Raw genomic sequence first — 21,515 nt, forward strand, 5'->3', positions numbered from 1 at the left:
TTCCAGAAATAAAAAGCTTTGGTTTACATAATTCAAAATCTTCTTTCTCTTATAAAGCTTATGTTTTTAAAGCCATTACCAGCATTATATAATTTAAAATACATCATTTTTTTAAAATGGTATTAATCAATGCATATTAAAATTATCAAGGTGGATACTCAGTTGTTAATTTTCAGGGCTGGTTTTCATTGTTTTAAAATACTTATAAAATTTAATTGTTATTTCAAGGAGATTTTGGAGTTTCTCGACTTCTGATGGGATCCTGTGATCTAGCCACCACTTTAACTGGAACTCCCCATTATATGAGTCCGGAAGCTCTGAAACACCAAGGCTATGACACAAAGTCAGACATCTGGTGAGTGGGCAGTGGGCTTGTCCAGATGACTTATTCATCTGCTACCCTGGGAGAACAATGCATTTCGGTTTTAGGCTCATTTACTTACTTCATCTACTGACATTATTCCTTTGAAATATGAATAACTCTGTGACTAGAGTAAAAGGTTTTTGGCTTTGGAACTTGATGAATTCCATTAAATTGACTTCAAAAAGTCCCTTTATTCATAGATTAATTTGTTGGTTTGGAGTTTTTCTTCTTGAGCCACAATAAAAAGTTCATAATGTATCATAAACACTAAATTTTAATAGGTTTCTGCTAACCTATTAAAACATTTGTAATCCTAAGCACTGTGCTTTACTTTGTTTTAAGATTAACTTCCACCTCTTTGGGGAAATGAACAGCTCTTCATTATATTTTTTTCCTGTTGCTTTAAAGAATTTTTGCTAAAGATATTAGCTTTGAGGGTAAACTTAAATTTAAAACATTCTGGGTTTTCAGTAATAAATTCATTTGATATTCCTCAGTTTCTTTGAGCTCTTGAACCAAAGAAATTTCTCCTTCCTCATCATGGAACCAGTTTAAATCTCAGTGCAGAAGCCATGTGGAAATTTGTATTCTGTTGTTAACAATAGATCTTGTTTGGGGAAAATTTCTTTTCCTTTAAAGAAGAATCTTACATAATTTGTAGTTAAGTGTTGAAAGGACAAACTAGCTGAGAGCTTGTTAATTAAGTAAACAGTTAGTGTATGTAACTCAAGTAGTTCTGAGCTTTCAAAGATGAGTCGTGTGAAAGATTATGCCCTCTTCATTTTTCTAAAGAAGATAAAGTTGAAAGTTACCTCTTCTCTGATTATGGAAAAGTAAATACAATGGGAATAGGCCTTGGGATTTCCATAAGGATCATTACTCCTGCTTTTGTTCCGGTGTCCAAGTGGGAGAGAACACTGTCAAGACTGGGTCTGGCTATGGCACATTCCCATCCATCCTGTCCCTTCAGTTCACTCTTGTGATTATTCATTCTTAGGGTCTTCAGTGGAGGTTCATTGTTAGCTTGATTCTGCCCTGGTGATTTTTTCCAATTCACTTACCATCTTTCCTCTAATAAAACCTTCCCCATCCCCTCCAAAACAAAACAAAAACAAAACAAAACAAAAAAAAATAGAAAAAAAATACAAAGGTATATTTAAGGAATGAGTTTCTTTAAATTTTGCTTTATTGAACATCTACTATTTGCCAGCGATTACAGAAAATCAAAAGGGAAAGGATTTCTGCGCCTCAGAAGGGGTCTTCTTGTTCTTTTTGGAGTACCTTTCAACACATTGAGAAAAATTAGTTCTTGGGTTTTGGATTGAATATGAGTTGCATACCTACATCTCTCTTCACACTTAATTTTTAAAAATTGTTATGGGCATTTAAAAATAGATTCAAATATATAATTTCTTCATGATTGGAGATTACCTAGTCTCCCCAGATGATGTTACATCATCTCTTTTGAATTAAGAGTAAATTAATTTATGAAGCCCAGCATTTAAGCCTTTGGAATTACATGTAGCAAGAAAGCTAGCTCTTTTTGACATGTATCTACATTCTGCTTGACAAATCAGCTGTATGTCTTGTGGGAAACAGGCAACAGAACCCACAGAGAGGACTAAAGCATAGTATCTTTTTGTCGCAGTTGTATGTCTTCTTTTTTAAAGAACTGCTCCTACTATTGTGTAAAGAATTACAGGAATATCAGAAAGTATTGCTTATAATGGTTTAGGCTTACAAAAATGATATATGACTAAAGCAAAATGAACTTTATCTGACTAAGACAAAACTTTAAAAAGCCAAAATTTCCCAAATATAACAATGCCGGAGAATTTTAATGTATTTTTTGCAAGCATCAGGTCAGTCTCCTTGTGGAGATTATTAGCTATTCAGCAGGTACAAGCTAAGGATTTATCATTGTCCTGACTCCAAATAACTACCTTATTATGAATTTAGTAATTACCTTGGTTATATCTGAATTAAAACAAGCTTATCTGGTAATGAAATTTCTACTGCCAAGCCTAAAGTGGAAAGCATAACATAGAACTATTAATTATACTGGAAGACACATAAGTGTGATGAGTAATAATTGGGAGACACTCTTAGAAAAATTGGATAAGATGGGGTTGAGAATTTTTCTCTGAATTTCAGTATGTAACATCTGTTTACTGTAAAATACTCTCAGGATTGGAAGCACTTGTGAATAACTGACAAGTGTTTTGCTCTAGGACTAATAGCTATACATATTACATTTATAATGCTTAAAGAATAAGTGGTATATTATTCATTATATTTTCATCTGTTAATGTTTGCCAATTTGTGACTTTATCCTCTTCCTTCAATCTGTTAAACCACTTAGGATTCGTTTATTTATGGCAACCAAATAGAGGAAGTCTCTCTCTTAAAAATGAGCTAAGTTCTAAAAATTTGTAAATAGTTATTTAGAAAGTTAGGAGGATTAAGTTCTCTGAGGATAATAGTTGGAGCATGGTTGATTTGTATAAAAAACTGGTGAACACTCTTTTCTCCCACAAGAAAAATATGTGAGTTGAGTTCCTCGGCTAGCTCTATAAATTGATTGAACTATTAATAGTCAAACTTTATTATTTTGATAGAGAAACGAAGAAAGATTGGAATAATGGTACTGTCAACATAATATTTCATTGTTAGTCTTATCTATCTTGTTGTGAGAGGTCAATTATGTAGCTCTTCGATCTTGTGGTCCTGTATTCTTTGAGCAATGTAAGTGGAATGAATGGTAGTGGGAATAGTAAGAGTGTCAGAGTGTACTGTGAAGCTGTCAGCATTTTGTTCAGAGATTTGGTATGCGGGTGGCTGGGTAGGGGACATGGGACTTTCCTTTTCTCTCACCTCATGTTCAGTTATTAATGGTGTGCTATTAATTCTACTGCCTAGAAATCTTTTCAACCAACCTTCTCTTCTAAACTTCTTCTCCCGTTGTCTTTGCCTTTGCCCCTATCATTTTTCTTCTGGAATTCTTCAATATCTTTCCACTTTCTCTAGCTTCCTACATTTAATCCATCATCCACAATACAACCAGAGTAAAATTTGTAAAATAAGGACCTAATTATTTGACTTCTCAGCTTTAAATCCTGCCATTACCAAGAAAGTCATGCACAAACACCTTTGCATGGAAAGTAATCCTTGCTTCTTTCCAGCTCCGCTCTCCTGCTACTTTCTTTCCACATGCATCAAGAGCTCCAGAAAACAAGCCCATTTTCTGCTGAAGGATTTAGGAAAGGGAGAAGAAATACAGGCCAACCTGGCAGCAGTTCCTATAGCTAATGTGGGGCCTGCAAGTAGCTGGTAGCCAACAGTTCCATCAACTGCTTCTTGGTGAGGGAAGCTCTGGAGCAAGAACACCCATTTCCCTTACCTGCCCATGATCTGGTCAGTTCTTGTGTGGGTTCAGAAGCAAGCTGTTGAACAGGGGACTGATGTCATTATTTTCACTCAGTAGGAGCTGAAGTAGGAAAATATTTTAGTCAAGTGTAGTAGATTTGGGTATTAATATCTTTTTTCAATGATTACTATAAAATGATTGATATAAATTCTGCATATAATATCAGACCAGACTGATATTATATTATTATATATTATATATATAATATTTAAATATTATATATTATTTAAAAGGTTATAATACAACCACAGCAACAGAATCAGAAATAGCTATTCTCTGTGGAGTGCTTACTCTGTGATTGACAGTGTGCTAATAAATGCTTTATGTACCTATTCACATACCTATTTGTTACTCCAAGAAATAATCATACTATATACGATTTTATAAACCTGTTTTATTTCACTAGCAGAATGAAACATTGTTCTGCATCAAGAAATTGTATGTACTTATCATAAATTTTTGCATAGTATTCTATATCTAGACACAATAATTTATTTGAGACTTTAAGGTTTTCTATCAAGATTTTTTTCTTTGTCATTGTCTTTTAGCAACTTTACCACAGTATCTCTGGGTGTGATTTGCATTTATCATACTTGTCCTTAGTTGAGCTTCTTGGACATGTAGATTAATATATTTCATCAAATTTGGGAAATTTTCAGCCATTACTTGAGTATTTATTCTCCTCCTTTCTCTCTCTCCTCTCTTTTTGGTATTCCCATTATGTGTATGTTGGTCTACTTCATGGTCTCCCATATTTCTCTGAGGTGTTGTTCATTTTTCTTCATTCATTTTTCTCTCTTCTTCAGATTGCATATTTGTCAATCTATCTTCAAGTTCATTGATTCTTTCTTCTGCTAGTTAAAATCTAATTTCGAGCCTCTCTGGTGAGTTTTTTTTTAATTTTCATTATTGTTCTTTTCAATATATTATTCAATATTGTACTTTCCAGGATTTCTATTTGGTGGTTTTTATAATTCCTGTCTTTTTATTGATATTCTCCATTTTTTTGTTTATTTTCCAGTACAGCCATGACTTTATTCTTTTGTTTTTTAAAATAATTTTTTGTTTTTTAATTACAATTGACATACAATATTATATTAATTTCAGATGTACAATAGTGATTAGACACTTCTATCACTTATGAAGTGATCACCCCGATAAATCTAGTACCCATCTGGCACCATACATAGTTATTACAATATTATTGACTATGTTCCTTATGCTATACTTTATATCCCCATGACTATTTTATAACTACTAATTTGTACTTCTTAATCCCATTCCCTGTTTCACCCACCCTCCTACCACCCCTCCCATCTGTCAACCATCAAAATGTTCTCTGTAACTATGAGTTTGTTTCTCTGTTGTTGGTTTGTTTCTTTTATTCTTTAGGTTTCTCATGTAAGGGAAATCATATCGTATTTGTCCTTCTCTGTCTGACTTATTCCACTCAGCATGACACCCTATAGGTCCATTCATGTTGTTGTCGATGGCAAGATTTCATCCATTGATGGACACCCAGGTTGCCTCCATATCTTAGCTGTTGTAAATAATGCTATAATGAACGTATAGATTCACATGTCCCTTTGAAGTAGTGTTTTAGATTTCTTCGGATAAATACTCAGAAGTGAGATAACTAGGTCCTTCTTTGTCTCTTGTTATAGCTTTTGTTTTAAAGTCTATTTTGTCTGGTATGAGTATTACTACCCCAGCTTCTTTTTAAAAAAATTTATTTACATTACATGAAGTATCTTTTTCCAACCCTTTACTTTCAATCTGTGTGTATCTTTTGATCTGAAGTTACTCTTTTGTAGGCAGTGTATGTAAAGGTCTTGTTTTCTTATTCATTTTGCCATCCTGTCTTTTGATTGGAGCATTTAATCAATTTAAATGTAAAGGAAATGTTGATAAATACTTAGTTATTGCCATTTTATTATTCATATTTTTAATCTTTTTTTCTTTCTTCTTCTTAAAGAAGTCCCTCTAACATTTCTTGTAGTATTGGTTTGGTATCCATGAACTCCCTTAGCTATTTCTTCTCTAGGAAGCTCTTTATCTTTCCTTCTAGTCTAAATTATAGCTTTGCTGTGTACAGTAATCTTGGTTGTAGGTTCTTGTTTTTAATCATTTTGAACATTTTATGCCAATCCCTTCTGGCCTCCAAAATTTCTGTTGAGAAATCCACTGACATTCTTATGGGAGCTCCCTTGTAGGTAACTAACTGCTTTTCTCTTGCTGTTTTTAAGATTCTCTCTTTGTCTTTAACCTTTGGCATTTTAATTATGATGTATCCTGGTGTGGGCCTCTTTGGGTTCATTTTGTTTGGGACTCCTGGAGCTTCCAGGGTTCGTATATCTATTTTCTTCACCAGATTAGGGAGGTTTCCCATCATTATTTCTTTAAATAGGTTTTCAATTCCCTGGACTCTCTCTCCTCCTTCTGGTATCCTAATGGTGCAAATGTTGGTACACTTGATGTTATAGAATTCCCTTAAACTATCCTCAATTTTTTAGACTCTTTTTTCTTTTTGCTATTCTGATTGGGTGTTTTCTGCTTCCTTATCTTCTAAATTGCTGATTCAATCCTCTGCTTCGTCTAATCTACTGTCAATTACCTATAATGTATTCTTCATCTCAGGTTTGTATTCTTCATTTCTGATTGGTTCCCTATAATGTTTTTTATGTTTTTTGTTTCTTTGTCAAAGTTCTCACTGAGTTCATCTGCTTTTCCCCTAAGTTCATTGAGCATCCTTATAAGCAGTGTTTTGAACTGTGCATCTGGTAGATTGCTTCTCTCCATTTTGTGTTTTTCAATCTGAAGTAAGTCTCTTGTAGGCAGCATGTGTTTAGTTCCTTTTCTGGAGCTTTGTTTTATTTTTTCATTTGGGACATGTTTCTTCATCTCATCATTTTGGCTTCTTCCCTGTGTTTGCTTCTGTGTATTAGATGGGTCTGCTATGTCTTCCAGTCTTAGTACAGTGGCCTTTTGTAGGTGTCCTGTGGAGCCCAGTGGCACAATCTCCCTGGTCATCTGAGCTGGGTGCTCCAGGTATGTCCCTTTTATGGGCTGTGTGTACCCTCCTGTTGTAGTCGAATCTTGGTTGCTGTTTGCATGTCAGTGGGAAGGATTGACCCACAGGCTGATAGTTTGTGAGGACTGGCTAGTGATGACAGTGGAGGAACAATTGTGCAGGGGCTGACCCTATGGAGCAGGATTCACTTTATCAGGACTCTGGAGCCTGCCCAGTTTGCCCTTTGGGTGTGTCATTTGTGGAGGTGGCCATGTGGCGTGCTGGTGTGGTCTAAAGCCGCTACCTGGCGTAATGGCTCCAGGGCCTCCCAGGAGGGGCCCTCACAGGCTAAGTTCAGATGCCACCTGTGCCTGCCCAGGGCCACCTGGCATGAGCCACCAAGCAATCTGCAGGTGGCTGCTGGGCTTAGAGGTGCCTCGAGAGTCCAAGCCAAGAACTGAGGCTGGCCACTACTAGTGCCAGGCCTGGGGCTGCTCGGCAAGAGGTATGGAGCGAGCTGAGGCCAGATGCTGCTTGTTTGGCTTTTGTGAACCTTTGAGAGATTTTAGGAAAGTCCACAGAATGAACCAAGACAGGTCGTTTGTATGTAAAAACCTCTGGAAGTGGCTTGGTTGGGCCTGCAAGTTGCATGGGGTAGGGGCTTAGGGAATCACTAGGATTAGGTGAACTGTGTTTGCTAGGTTGATTGAGACTCAGATATGATGGCCACCTGCATCTGCACACTGGGTTGGGGGAGGGCTCAACAAAGAAACAATGGATTCTGCCAGCATATCTGTCTGGGAGAAAGCTGCCCCTCTATCCCTTGCCCTGAAGCCAGACAATCTAGTTCCTTCCCTTCGTCTCTGGTGCCTTTCAAGCTCCTGCATCAGTGCTGGAGCTCAGAGTGTGTCCATCAGTAAGTTTGTATGAGAGCCCTTTAATAGTAACAACAGAGATGCCAGCCACCTTCCATCTCACTTCGCCACAATCTCAGCCAGAAGTTGTGGGAACTTCTCTTCCCGGCCCTGGAACCCTGGGCTGGGGAGCCCAGTGTGGGACTATGTCTTTTTCCTAGATATCTCTCCTGATTTTTAACTGCCGCACACAGGTATGGGACCAGCCAGTTTTGTGTCTATACCTCTCCTGCCAGTCTTGATGTGGCTTCTTCTGTATAGCCTTGGTTATAGGACTTCTGTTCAGCTAGACTTCAGGCAATTCTAATTGATGATTCTTCTGTAGTTTAGGTGTAATTTCGATATAATTGTAAGAAGAGGCAAGCACAACATTTTCCTACTCTACCATCTTGACTGGAAATCTTGATATTCTTCATTTGATGTGACATTTTTATCATACTTCTTTAAACATGATTTCCTTTACTTCTTTAAACATATTTATAACGGCTACTTGAGAGTCTTTGTCTATTAAATCTGACATCTTGGACCCTCTCAAGTAGTTTCTGTTGCCTGCTTTTCCCCCAATATATGGACCATACTTTCCTGTTTCTTTGCAAGTCTCATAATTGGTAAAAACTGGACATTTTATATAATATATTGTAGCAACTCTGGACACTTATTCTCCCCACTTCCCCACCACTCTGGGGCTTGTCGTTTGCTGGTTTATTCATTTAGTTACATGAGGCTATTTTAGTGAAATCTATTTCCCCTTCAGTGTGGAACCTCTGGTTTGTTCCTCAGAGAGTATAGCCTTGGGTATGAGCCCAGTTAACATTTGGAGAACTGTAGTTTAGCAGGACTCTGTGACTGTCAAGGCTCCCTATTTTCTCAGTTCGGACATGTTTGTTGGTATCACACTCAGCTGTTAGCCTCCACTAATTGCCAACTAATTGCTCTATTCTTTTTCAATGATGCTCTGGGGCATAAATTGCTCTCCAGTCTTTTTAAATTAAGTTTTAGCCTTTTTGCAAAGGTAGTTTTTGAGGTCTGTCTTTGAAATTTGAAGTTTGGCTCTTCTTAGCTGATCTTTCCCTGGTTCTCTCTGGTAAAGTAGCTAGCCTATGATTTAACTTATTGTTTTCATAGAGGTACCAGTCTACTCCTAATTGCTTGCCACCCAAATCTCCATTGTTTTGTGAGCTTGAATTTGGGCTTGAGTTTGCTACACTTTGTTCCCAAAATAGTCAGTCCTTTTGGGGAGAGCTTCTGAACTCTCTTTTGTTATGGTCTGCCTCAGCCCTGGGCAAGATCTCTGAGCTACTGCTCTGGAGGTGGGGATAATGACCCATTTTCCTTATAATGACACTCCTGCTTATGAGCAGGGTACTGGGAAGGGGAAGTAGCCTCTGTTTTTTTTTTTTTTAATTTTCTCCTCTTGCTCCTTTGATCTCTCTAGCCTTCTCTCTCTCCCCATTTTGGTTCTATCTTCAGTTCTTCCATTGGCCAAATTCTTATGGTATGGAGGGCATGGGACCACCACTGGAGATGAGATGACCTTCTTTCAAATATAATAAAACTCAGTTGTAGAAGAAAGTAATTAAAAAGAGCTAGTGTGAATAGGATGAAATTCACCCAAACTTTGTTTCATAAATGTTATAATCATCTCCAAAACATAATAGTATACTGGGATGATAAGGTAGAAGGAGCACATTCACTTTTCCTCTCAAATATTCTTTTAAAAATTCATTTGTTCACATACACTAGCCACATTTCAAGTGCTCAATGGCCACATGTGGCTACTAGTAATTGTGTATAGAAACAGAACATTTTCGTCATTTCAGAAAATTCTATTGGACAGTTCCGAGCGTTAGGCTTTACCCTGGGGTTATCTTGCATTCACCCAGGTTTTGGATTGGGCAGATCCCTTACCAGTTTCAGCTGCTATTCTTAGATTGGCCTACTGTGCTTTTCAGTGAGTACTTTTTAGCTATTTTGTAGCTCTTCTGTTTTGGGATCCATCAATCACTTCACTGATTCCCTCTGCTTCTTCTCATACAGATACTGATAATGTGCAGGTCACATGATGATTGTTCTTTGTCTTCACTTGCTTGTATTTTGAGGTTTGAGGGTACACCTTGTCACATCTAACTTTGTTGAAAATGTTGGCCATAGTTTTTGGTTTTGCTGTCTAGCTGCTCTATTTTACACAGAGATTCATGGAAGATCCAGAAAATATGCTTCTAATGTAGCTGCTGTTTTCTCCAAAATACTCAGAAAGCATTTTAACAAAACCCTTGCATAATTTGTATGTATGTTAAAGCTCGGGAAGAACTGATAGAGGTTCTAGGACATGATAGGCCCTTAATAAACTGTTGCTAATATAATATTGCTTCTTAAGTATTAATTGAAGCAGCCAATGTCTTTAGATGTCATTATATTTAGATGGAGTTTATGTTGATATTCAATTCCACCTAAGTAAAGACTTTTCTTTAGGAGATAACACACTAAAGCAAACCCCATTACTCTTGTATTAACTTTCTGTTACTCTATATTTATTCAACTGCTTAAATTATGTATACTTTTTTCAAGGTGGATGGCAGGATGATCCTCGATTACATCAAATAAAAATATATATTATCTAGAAGATCAGTAAAGCTGTGCCAACCAACCAGTCATGCATTGCTGTGGGGTAGGTTTCTCTTTGCAGAGTCTGAGCAGAATTCAAAGGGTAAACTTAGTTATCCTGAGACAAGATAAAGTTTGAGTTACATTTGCAATTCATTATCAACCTGTGCTTCAGAAATCCTCTGGGCACTTCTGGTCCACTTGGACAGATGGCAAGTGTATGGAGTTCAGGTGTAATTTGTTTCACATGCACCTGATCCCAGCCTTCCCGTTCACTGCTACATTCACTCCCTTGGGGACTTATTTGCTTCCTTCACAGATGGCTGTATTTTAGAAAAGAAAAAGAATGCAAATCATAGACTTCTGAGTAAAATGCACCTCTCATTTGTTTTTTTTCAACTTGCCTCTCCAGCCCCCTTCCTCACTTTCATATTGCCAGATTTAAGACCTGAGAGTCAAATAAGAGAAAAATCTTCAAAAAACGATGGAAGTGGTGAGTTTGAGATGATATAATTATTCCCATATAGAAATGTCTGGTTGGAAATTAGAGAAAATTAAAACAATAGGTACATAGATGTATAGTTACTAGAAAAAGAAGTATATATAGTAGATAGATTTTTAAAACTTAGGATAATAAAAAATCTTTCACCCCAAGTGTCATGCTACTTTTATAATCAAATTGTCTCATATTTCAGTTACCAGCATCCATTCCAGGCAAGTACATTGGGGCCATAACAGATCTCTCTCCATAAGTTACTGAATGATAAATGAAGTTTCTATGTGCTCAAATGGAAGTACCTGTCACTAGATCAAAGCGAAATGGGTAAATGGAAAGCAGCGTGCCTTCAGTGTAGCTGAGAGGATTTCTAAAAAAGAGTAGTTATATCAAAATTAATTAATTATTGAGTTAGCCTTTAATTGTTCCATAGTCTGGTTAACCAAGTGATTTCATGTTTTTATAACCTTAATATAGTTGACCCTTGAGCATCATGAGTTTGAACTGTGCAAGTCCACTTATATGTGGATTTTTTCAATAAATACATATTTATAACTTTCTTAACATTTCTTTTCTCTAGCTTTCTTTATTATAAGAACACAATATATAATACATATAAATATAAAATATGCATCAGTCAAGTGTTTATGTTATCAGCAAGGCTTCCTGTCAATACACTATTAGTAGTTGAGTTTTCAGGGAATCAAAGTTGCATGCGATTTTTGACTGCATGGGAATTAGCACCTCTCACCCCCAAGCTGTTCAAAAGTGAACTGTATTTTCATCAAATATGGCTCAAGTAGAGTTATGTCTCCATAAAACCAGGGTTTGACATCATGATCAACTCACTGTGTTGCCCATTTTCCCTTTTTTAAATTGGATTCTATCCTTTTCTTATTGATTCGTGGTAGTTTAATTAATTCATTATATATTCCAGATACAAGTCTTTGATGGGTATTTGAATTGTCTTCTCCTACTCTGTGTCTTCCTTTTAACTTTCCTAAAGGAATCTTTTCATTAATAGAAATTTGTAATATTAATGAAGTCCATTTCATTAGTCTATAACTTTATCGTTAGTGCTTTCCACATTTTAAGCCTTTGACTATACCGTTTTCTTTTAAAAATCTTTATGAGTATATTTTTCACAGTTAGATCTACCTATAATTGATTTCTGTACATGTATATGTTGTGAGATGAGTCCACTTGCATTATTTTCTATTTGACTATTTAGTTGGCCAGCATAATTTGTTTAAAAGATCTCTACCACAATACAGTTTATCTTTGTATTAATCAAGTGATTGGAATATGTGCGGATCTGTTTTTGAGTCCTCTGTTTTGTTCCATTGGTCTATTTTTTCATCTTTGTCAATATTGCACTTTCATGAGTAATATAATTTTTAAATAAATCTTGTTATTTGGTTATAGAAGACTTCCAAATTTGTTCTTCTTCAGTGGCCTTGGCTATCATTTTCCTTTGCATTTCTGTGTAATTTTTACATTCAGACTGTTAATTCCTGTAAAAAAAAAAAAGTCTGCTAGAATTTTGTTTAATATTACATTGGGTCTATAGATCATTCTGGAAAAAATCATCAACTTCTTCATAATATTGAATCTTCCCATCTGTGAATGTGGATCTATCCCTTTCTACCCCACTTCCCCATTTTTTAAATTTTTTTAGGTCTTCTTTAATTTCTCTTAACACTATATTGTGGTTTAAAGTGTAGGGTCTTGCACATCTTTCACTGGTTTTATTCCTAAGTATTTGATGTTGTCTGATGTTAATGTAAATCACATTTTTAATTTCATTTTTAAAATATGCCTGTTGTAGGCTTATAGAAACGACCTTTAACATACACAATCATATTGAAATGCTTAACGTTGTCTTTTCTATTCTTCATGTCTACATATTTTTTAACTTTTTCTGGCCTTATTTTTTTGAGCAGCCACCTACATTCAATAGTCAATAGAAATGGTGATGGTAAGCATCCTTATCCCGTTTTCTATCTCAAAATAAAAGCATAAACTATCAATATTTCAACAATAAACATAATATTTACTATATGTTTTTATAGCTTTAAGAATCTGATTAAGGAAATTCCTTTCCATTCCCAGCATGCTAAGAATTTTCTTTTTTTAAAAACACAAATGAATTTTGAATTTTATCAAATCCTTTTTTTCTGCAACTATCAAGATGATAGAATTTTTCTCTTTTCTTCCATAATGAGATACATTCTATTGATTGATTTTCAAATATTGAGTCAACCCCGTATTTCTGAAATAAAATCTGTTTGGTCATGATATGTTATCTTTTTAACATTTCATCACAGTCTCTTGTAATATATGTGTTTGTATATTTGGATTTTTTAAATCTATGTTCATAAAAAATTTACCTATAATTTTCCTTTCCTGTAATATCCTTATTGTATTTTAGTATCAAAATTAGGCTGACTTTATAAAATGAAGAGATTAAGACTGGTGTTCTTAATCCTTGAATGTTTGGAAGAATTTTCCGGTAAAGCCATCTGGCCCTGGAGTTTTTATTGTGTGTGTGTGGGAAGATTTTAAAAAAATTTTTAATTATTATTTTAAATAATTACTTATCTCTGTTCAATAAATAAAGGACTATTCAGATTTTCTATTTCTTCTTGTATCAGTTTGGTAAGTTATATTTTTAAAGACCTTTCATTTAATCTCATTTGTCAAATTTATTGGGGAAAAACATTTATAATGCCACCTGAATACTTTCTAATACTTGTGGAGTCTATAGTGTTGTATACTTTTCCATTTCTGTTATTGCAAAAACACACGGGTGGTTTTTCTTGTTTTCTTCATCAGTCTTGCTAGAGGTTTATTAAACTTATTAGTCTTTACTGATTTTATTTTTATTGTCCTTTTTTTAATGCTTTTTAATTTTATTTCATTAATTTCTACTTTTAAAATTTCTTCTCTTGAACATTCTTTGGTTTGATATGCTGTTTGTTCTTTTTCTGTCTTCTCAAGCTGACTTAGATCATAGATGTTCAAAGCCTTTTACTTTGTTAATATATTCCTTTAATACTTTCCATGTATTTATTTTAGCTGCATTTATTTTATCTGCATTCAATAAGTGTTGATGTTGTATACCTTTATTAGCATTCACTTAACAATATTTTATAATTTCTGTTGGAATTTTTTATATTACCTAGGGATATTTAGATGTGTATTGTTAATTTTCAAACAGCTGGAGATTTCGTAGGGTTTTTTTTCTCTTTCTGTTAATATATAGCTTAATTTCACTGTGGTCAGAGAATATGCTCTGAAATTTGCAGTTTTTAAAATCTGTTGAGGTTTGCTTTATAACCCTGAGTATGGTCAATTTTGGAAAATATTCCATGTGTCCTTGAATAGAATCTGAATTCTTTACTTGTTCGGATGCGTTTATGTTAATTTGTCAATTATGTCAATTTTGGTCATGTTTAGATTTTCTCTATCCTTACCAGTTTTTGGTCTGCTTGTTCTATCAGCTATTGAAAGAGGTATGTTAAAGTCTTTTACTATAATTGTGAATTTGTGTTGTTTTTCTCTTAATTCTGTCAATTTTTGCTACACACACACACACACACACACACACTGTTATTGGGTTTTAGTATGGTTATATGTTCCTAGTGGTTTGATTTCTTTATTAATCCAACATCTGAATCTTAGTTGTGGTTCTTGCCTTTAAGTCTATTTTGTCTGATATTAGTATAGCTACACCAGCAATATTTTGATAGGGGTTTGCATGGTATATCTCTTTCTATGAACTGCTCTGTGTTCTTATATTTATGATTTGTTTTGTGAGCAGTATATAATTTTTTACTCAGCCCAATAGTCTTTTTTAATTGAAGTATCGTCCATTTATATATAATTTTTAATATATAATTACTCTTTTTTATTTGTCATCTCATTATTTACTTTATTTTAAATATAATTACTGTTTTTTTCTTTGTCATCTTATTATTTGCTTTCTATATATACCACTTGTTTTATGTTTTTTTTTTTCTTACCTTTCTTGCTTTCTTTTGGTTTAAAATTTTATTTGATTTTTTTTCCCTTTAGTAATTTGTTAGTTATATACTTGTCAGTTATACATTATTTTACTATTTTTTTTTTTTTGGTGCTAACCCTAGCAGTTATAACATGCATCCTTGACTTATTACCGTCTGGTAAAAGTTATTATTTTTACTTTTCCAGTAGTGCTAGGAACTTAAAATACTTTAACTCCATTTACCCTCTTATGTCTTTTGTATTATTTTTGTCATGAAATTTTATTTTTACGTAATTTTTAAATCCCACAATATATTGTTAATGTTGTTTTATAGAGTCAATATAGACTTATACATAGTCACAGAATTATTCTTTCTAGTGTTCTTTATTCCTTCTTGTATTCTTTGTTTCTGTCTGAGATCATTTTTCTCCCTTTTAGGATATTTTTTAGTACTGTTGTGCTGGCAATGAATTCTCTCAGTTGTTGTTTGTCTAAAAATGTCTTTATTTCTCTTTTATTGAAGGGAAATTTTTTTGATATAGAAATCTAAATATGTGCTACTGTACTAGATACCATTTAGTGATCTTACAGATGGATACAAAATTTATCGAGCTTCAAATAATGTTCATAATTAATTATGTTTACATTGATCTTGATGTTCTAGTTAATATCACATGATTTCTCCCAATATCCCACTTCTTTCTAGCATTCTGTAATGGAAATAATCCAGAATTTGGAAATAAAAATACCTTATGAAATTGGGCAAGTCATTTAACTTTAATGAGCCAGTTTCCTCATGTATAAAATGGGGAAAATATAATATTGACTCTTATTTCACTGCATTTATGAGGCTCTTTGAGATACATATATGAAAGTACTTTGTAATATATAAAATATCAATCAATTGGAAATTTTTAGAGTTCTTATTATTTACTGAAACAGAAACAGTCTCAGTGTATATAATTGGAATTCTCTTAAATGAACGTTTTCATGAACCCCCAGAAAGTAGGACAATGTTAAAAGTTATATAAAACACAACTTACATAAGGTCTACTGTAAATTTATTTTGATGTTTCAAACAAGTAACATGAAAAGGGAGACATGGCCAGTTACATAATTCAAAATACCCATAAGATTTAAAGTAATCCATTATTCAGGAGAAATACAGTTCTTTCTTAATACTAAGTTCAGGCAGGAATTTCCCCCTTAGTTTTGTTAATGACGTAGTTATTTAAAAGATTATTCAGCTGGTTTCTAAGTTACTGATTTGCATGGTTAATCCAAATCAGTTTTGGACTGATCTAGAATTTTAATATTCTGTTTCATACACCCAAAGGAAGAATTATACATTTTAATGTGAGCTGCAAGTAGCTGCTCTTCCACCCTACTTGCAAATGGATTCTATTGAGAAAACTAATAAAGAATCTGTTTCATTTTAAAATGCTTGGATACACAGTAGAGCAAAGAATAGGCTGATAAATTAAAATTTTATTTTGCATATATAACATTAACAAAACTGCCTTAGGAAGATGATATTTAGCTGCATTTTATTTTTCCTTTGTAGAGGTTAATTAAAAAATTTCTTGCTACATGGATCGAATATTTATTGGGTCCCTACTATGTGCAAACATGCGGTTTGTTTGCTCTTCTTTGACAAAAAGTGGTCATTCAGACTTACATTTTGTGCTTTCTTCTTTCACTTTTTCCTTTTTTTTTTTTTTTTTTTTTTTTTTTAGTAAACATGTACTTAAATGGAATAGAATACTATGGAACTGAAGTTTTTAAACAAACAACTGAAGTGTATGTTAGTGCCTCAAAACCAATGCCCTAACACATCTGAGATTTTATATAATGATCAAATTTGAAAGAGGACATTTGTTCTTTATTTAAATTCTTTGACTTTGTCTTCAGGTCTCTGGCATGCATTTTATATGAGATGTGCTGCATGAATCATGCATTCACTGGTTCCAATTTCTTGGCCATTGTTTTAAAAATTGTTGAAGGCGACACTCCTTCTCTCCCTAAGAGATATCCAAAAGAACTGAATGCCATCATGGAACGGTATGGAAATAAATGTATCACCAAAGAAACAATATTAAATTATATTTACATTTTAGTTCATCTGTAAAATAATTTTCTTTTTAAACTTTCCAGCATGTTGAACAAGAATCCTTCATTGAGGCCGTCTGCTATAGAAATTTTAAAAATCCCTTACATTGATGAACAACTACAGGTATTTAAAATGAAAAGAATGCCAGGAGATACATATAAGCATTTATATACATTCTAAGACTTGCAGATCTACTATGGGAATAAAATGCATTAAGAATCAATCAGAAAGGAGAGACTAAGTTTTTTTTTAAAAGCTGAAGGAAATCATTAGTCAGGACAAGGTCTTTGCTTCAGAGCAAAGTGTGTGAACTCTGATTCCCTGGTGTCCCAGATATCAGGATTTTCTGCCTAAACTCAACATCCACCCTTCGAGCTCTTGGTTTATAAATCTTACCTCATCACTTTATAAATATATTCCTGCTAGGATAAGAAAGTACTGCCACTGCTACTAAAATCTGCGACTTTCATTGAGACTTTATTATTCTACTCCTTTATTATGTATCTCAATAATACCTTTTATTGATTGGGTGAGTTTATTCTGTTCTACTATAAATTATAAATTTTGATGTAGAGAATTTGCCTCTGGTGGTAAGAGAAAAGCAAATGGTCTCCGCTCAAGAGAGTTTTTTGCTTTTTTTTTTTTTTAACTTCTTAGGCTTTTACAATACAAATCCCTCAGGCAAATTTCTTTTAATTTTATGAATACTTTAAGAGAACCCACACAGCAGTCATTCACCTTCAAAAATGTGCACACCTTTTCATCAGTGTCCAGTTCTGAATGCACAGGAAACAGGATGCTGCCTTCATGTGCATTTATTAGTTGAGTGCCCACTCTGCGCTGACTCTAGGGGTGCAGAAATGAAAGGAACAGATATGGCTCCTGTCCTTTCGAAGCTTGACTGATAGTAAGAGAATCCAATAACCAAGAAAAAGTAAACAAATAAATAAAATAATTATAAATCCTCATGAATACTAGAAAGAAAGCAAATAGGATGCTATAAAATAAGGAAAGGAGAAGGGAGTTGGTGGTCAAAGAAGGAGTAGGTGACATTTTGACACCAGTGAGATGGTGAGAAGCAGTCAACCTGGAAAGAGCCTGAGAAAGTGTGTTGGAATCATAGAGAAAAGCTAGTGTGAAGCTCTGAATTAGGTCATGTTCCCTGGAGGGAGACATAGAGGTTTCTTATGCAAGAATGTGCTGCCAGGGGAAACTCTTAGGAAGTGGGGCAAGCAGGACAGAAGAGGGCAGGTGGTGAAGTCCCCTAGTACTTCCAGCTCTCCCCATGAATGGGCGAAGCCGGATCCACTAGTCCGAGGACAGTCTGATTGCAAAGAAGCACAGGTCCTGGCTGTTGGCTCAAAACCACACTGAAAGGGCTGTGAGCACACAAAAAATAGTCAAAAGGGACCCAAGGAGATCTGCTGGGAGTAAGGTGAGGCAAGTGAAGCACAAATCTGTCCTGGGACAAAATTTAAAGAGGACACCGAAAACTCAGTAATAAAGATAAATAATCATTTAATGCAATATTTTACAAATTCACGTTAATGCTAAAAATCCATGGTAACAACATATCAAAAGTTTAGAGATAGTATCCAACAGGGCTATGAGTAGGGTGAGACCGGTGAGGTAGAATGGTACAAATTCAGAGTTGGAGCCTCCTATCTTTATTAAAACTTTTGATATTGTGTTCTCCACAATTTCGGGGCATTAATTTTGATATTTTATATTTCATTAAAATATTACTTTTCTTGATTACTGAGTTTTTTGATGCCTCCTTAAATTTCACACCTGAGGTGAGTGCCTCACTCTTCTCACCCTCGTCCTATCCCTGGGAGTGTGGACATTGTCCGCTGCAGACCCAGAGGTGGTGAGAACGTGTGTGTTCGTGGAGCTCAGCGAAGGCCTGCCCTTGCCTGGATGTCAGGGAGTGAGAGAGCAGGCAGTGCCAGATAAAGTAGGAGAGGTAGGTAGGAGCCTGACTCTGCAGGATTTTGTTGCATAAGCTACCATGTAATTTTTTGTAACCCTCTATAGAAGGAAAAATAGCTACCAGTGGGTTTTGTTTTCAAGCTCCCAGATTTAGCCAATAATATTGCAAATCAGAAAAGGCATCTTGTGTTATGCTCTTCCATCCCTGAGGAGGAGTCTTTGAGGTATGTCAAGGTTGTTCTTTTTGTTTTTAGCATCTAATGTGTAGATATTCTGAAATGACTCTGGAAGACAAGAATTTGAATTGTCAGAAGGAGGCTGCTCATATAATTAATGCCATGTAAGTAATTGCTTTGTTTTTTAAAAGTCCATTGAGCTTAAATGTTAAATGCATTTGTCTTTAAAAATCTATTAATACCAAGCTTACTACACGGAGTATCCTAGAATTCACTTAAGTCTTGCCAAGAAATCCAGGAGCTTCAGTAATTTGGCATTCCAAAGCCCTTCGCTTCAGGTGGCAGCAAATTGAAATCATAAAAATTTAAACTACTGCACAGCTTACAGATCTGTAGGTTAGCTCTGCAGTTGCCTTATACGTATATAGAGGAATTAAACCTCAAACATTTAGTGATATATATGCTAATTCACCTTTCATAGTAAGCATAAATGGCTTTCACATGTTTGTTTTACAGAAACTGGCAGAGTGTCTATTTAAAAGACAATATTATGGAGTCCTGGGACAACTGAAAATAAGCCAAAATTCACTTTCTTGAGATGTACATAAGAACTAGGGAATGTGTGTTTCAAAAGAATCATGATTATTTCTTGGTCTAACTTCTACCTCATCAAAATTTCTATGCTATAATTTACAAGAGCCCAGATTACTAGGTTACTTCAGAACAGCCATGAATAGCTGTGCAGACTACGTACTACAGAACTCCAGAGGGCACCACCTACAAAGACCAAATCTATAATTTTTCTGAAGGAACTCTCTATTTAATTCTATAAGGTCCGGATGAGAATGGCAGGCCTTGCCCAGAACTGTTCAAGGCAGTGGATGGGAACAGTAGCCCTTATTAGTCTGACGTTCAAGGCCAAAGAGCACGAATATGTTTCTCTAACACCCAGTCCAATGGTTTCTCAGCTGCACCATGTTTGTTTTCCATCTTCACATTCAAACTGAGGAAACGTCCATCAAAGATATTCAGTCTTTGTTTAATGGATGATCTCCAGTTAAAATAGACTGTACCTCGGGGGGTACATTTTTAGGCATACTCCTATAACCTTATTTTCTTGGGTTACTACCTATTCTTTCAAGAAAGCCTAGAACTTCAAATTTTATTTTATTTTGTTTTATTAACTAGAGATGTGAGAGTAGTAAATAACTTATTTTTAAAATACTGGACAAATTTTAGTTGTCATTTTGCACTGCAGTTATGAAATAGTATGCTTGACATCGCTTACAATTAAAATGTGCTAGACTCCAGGTGTGTGGATAGTATTTCACATTATGAAATATTGATTTCAAATTGTCACTGTTATTTTCAAGATCTATGACTATATTTTAAGGAGATCTATTTGGTCTTACAAAATAAGGATGTATATTCCTGAAAATTGCAGGTCCCCTGAAGGTTCTGGTCTGGACAGTATTCTGGAGGGATGAGAACTACCTACAGTGATCATTACAATTTTCTCATAGTGTTTCTTCCTGCGTTCTTCAGTATTGGGCCTTAACTAAGTCAAGCACAGAAACAAATGTCATTGAGAATGTGATTGTAGACCTTTCAATACACGATTAATATAAGCACATTTCGTTAACTGAAGAAAGAGGCTCTTAACATTGGCTAACATTTGGGGGGTAATGACCGTATGCTTGGCTCTGTTATGAGTATTTGACATGAATTAACTCATTTAAACTCACAACAACCCTATGAAGGACGTACTACTATTTTTTTTTAATGATAATAATGACATTAAGTGACTTGCCCAAGGGCATAGAGGATTTGAACCCAGGGAATGTTATTAACTTATATGATTAACTGCTATGCCATGCTGCCGTGAAATACCTACTGTATTAAGCCTAGAATAGAATATAAAACATTTAATAAAAATTAGCTATTATAATGCTGTCATTTTTGATACTTTTTATGTGTCAGACATTGTATATACCTTATCTCATATAATACTCACAATAGCTCATTTTTTACGGATAAGGAAACTGAGGTTCAGAGAGTATCGGTCACTTGCCCAAGGCCACAGAGCTAAGGGCTGGTGGACATGGGACTCAAACTCTGCCTGTTTCCAAAGATTGTGTTCTATCCGCATGGTCAAATTAGTCTGCCTGTCTATTTCCTTCTTAATGGCCAAGATCCTAATTTGTCTTACATTATGAAAACCAGTCATAGGCAATGAAATGAGCAGAAATTTGGAAAGTACATAATTTGCTTTTAAACAAAAATCTAATTTGAAAAATACTGCCAATTAACCACAGTCCTAGTTGGCTCATTACCTACGCAGACTTTATTAGTTTTTGCCTGGCCTGTCTCGAGATGTTTTTCCCTTCTCAGTAGTATAATGATGCTTTCGTGAAATATTTGTTTAATTTCTCTGAGTATGTTTGGGATGTGTTCTGTGTGGGGAATCTTTATTTTC

The 21,515-nt window shown here is 34.8% G+C and overlaps 1 protein-coding gene across 12 annotated transcripts in view; it reads left to right on the top strand.

Moving 5' to 3' along the window:
* Window positions 1-21,515, top strand: part of NEK11 (NIMA related kinase 11) — a 200,801-nt gene that overhangs the window by 64,065 nt on the left and 115,221 nt on the right. For all 12 annotated transcript variants that reach the window (XM_039837120.1, XM_039837119.1, XM_039837121.1 and 9 more), the window contains 4 exons: window positions 229-355; window positions 16,733-16,882; window positions 16,976-17,054; window positions 19,118-19,203. In XM_039837120.1, the coding sequence (XP_039693054.1) occupies window positions 229-355; window positions 16,733-16,882; window positions 16,976-17,054; window positions 19,118-19,203 (442 nt within the window). The remainder of the gene's footprint in view (window positions 1-228; window positions 356-16,732; window positions 16,883-16,975; window positions 17,055-19,117; window positions 19,204-21,515) is intronic.

Source organism: Pteropus medius, unplaced genomic scaffold, assembly GCF_902729225.1.
Source record: "Pteropus medius unplaced genomic scaffold, Ma_sr-lr_union100, whole genome shotgun sequence".
Classification (NCBI taxonomy): domain Eukaryota; kingdom Metazoa; phylum Chordata; class Mammalia; order Chiroptera; family Pteropodidae; genus Pteropus; species Pteropus medius.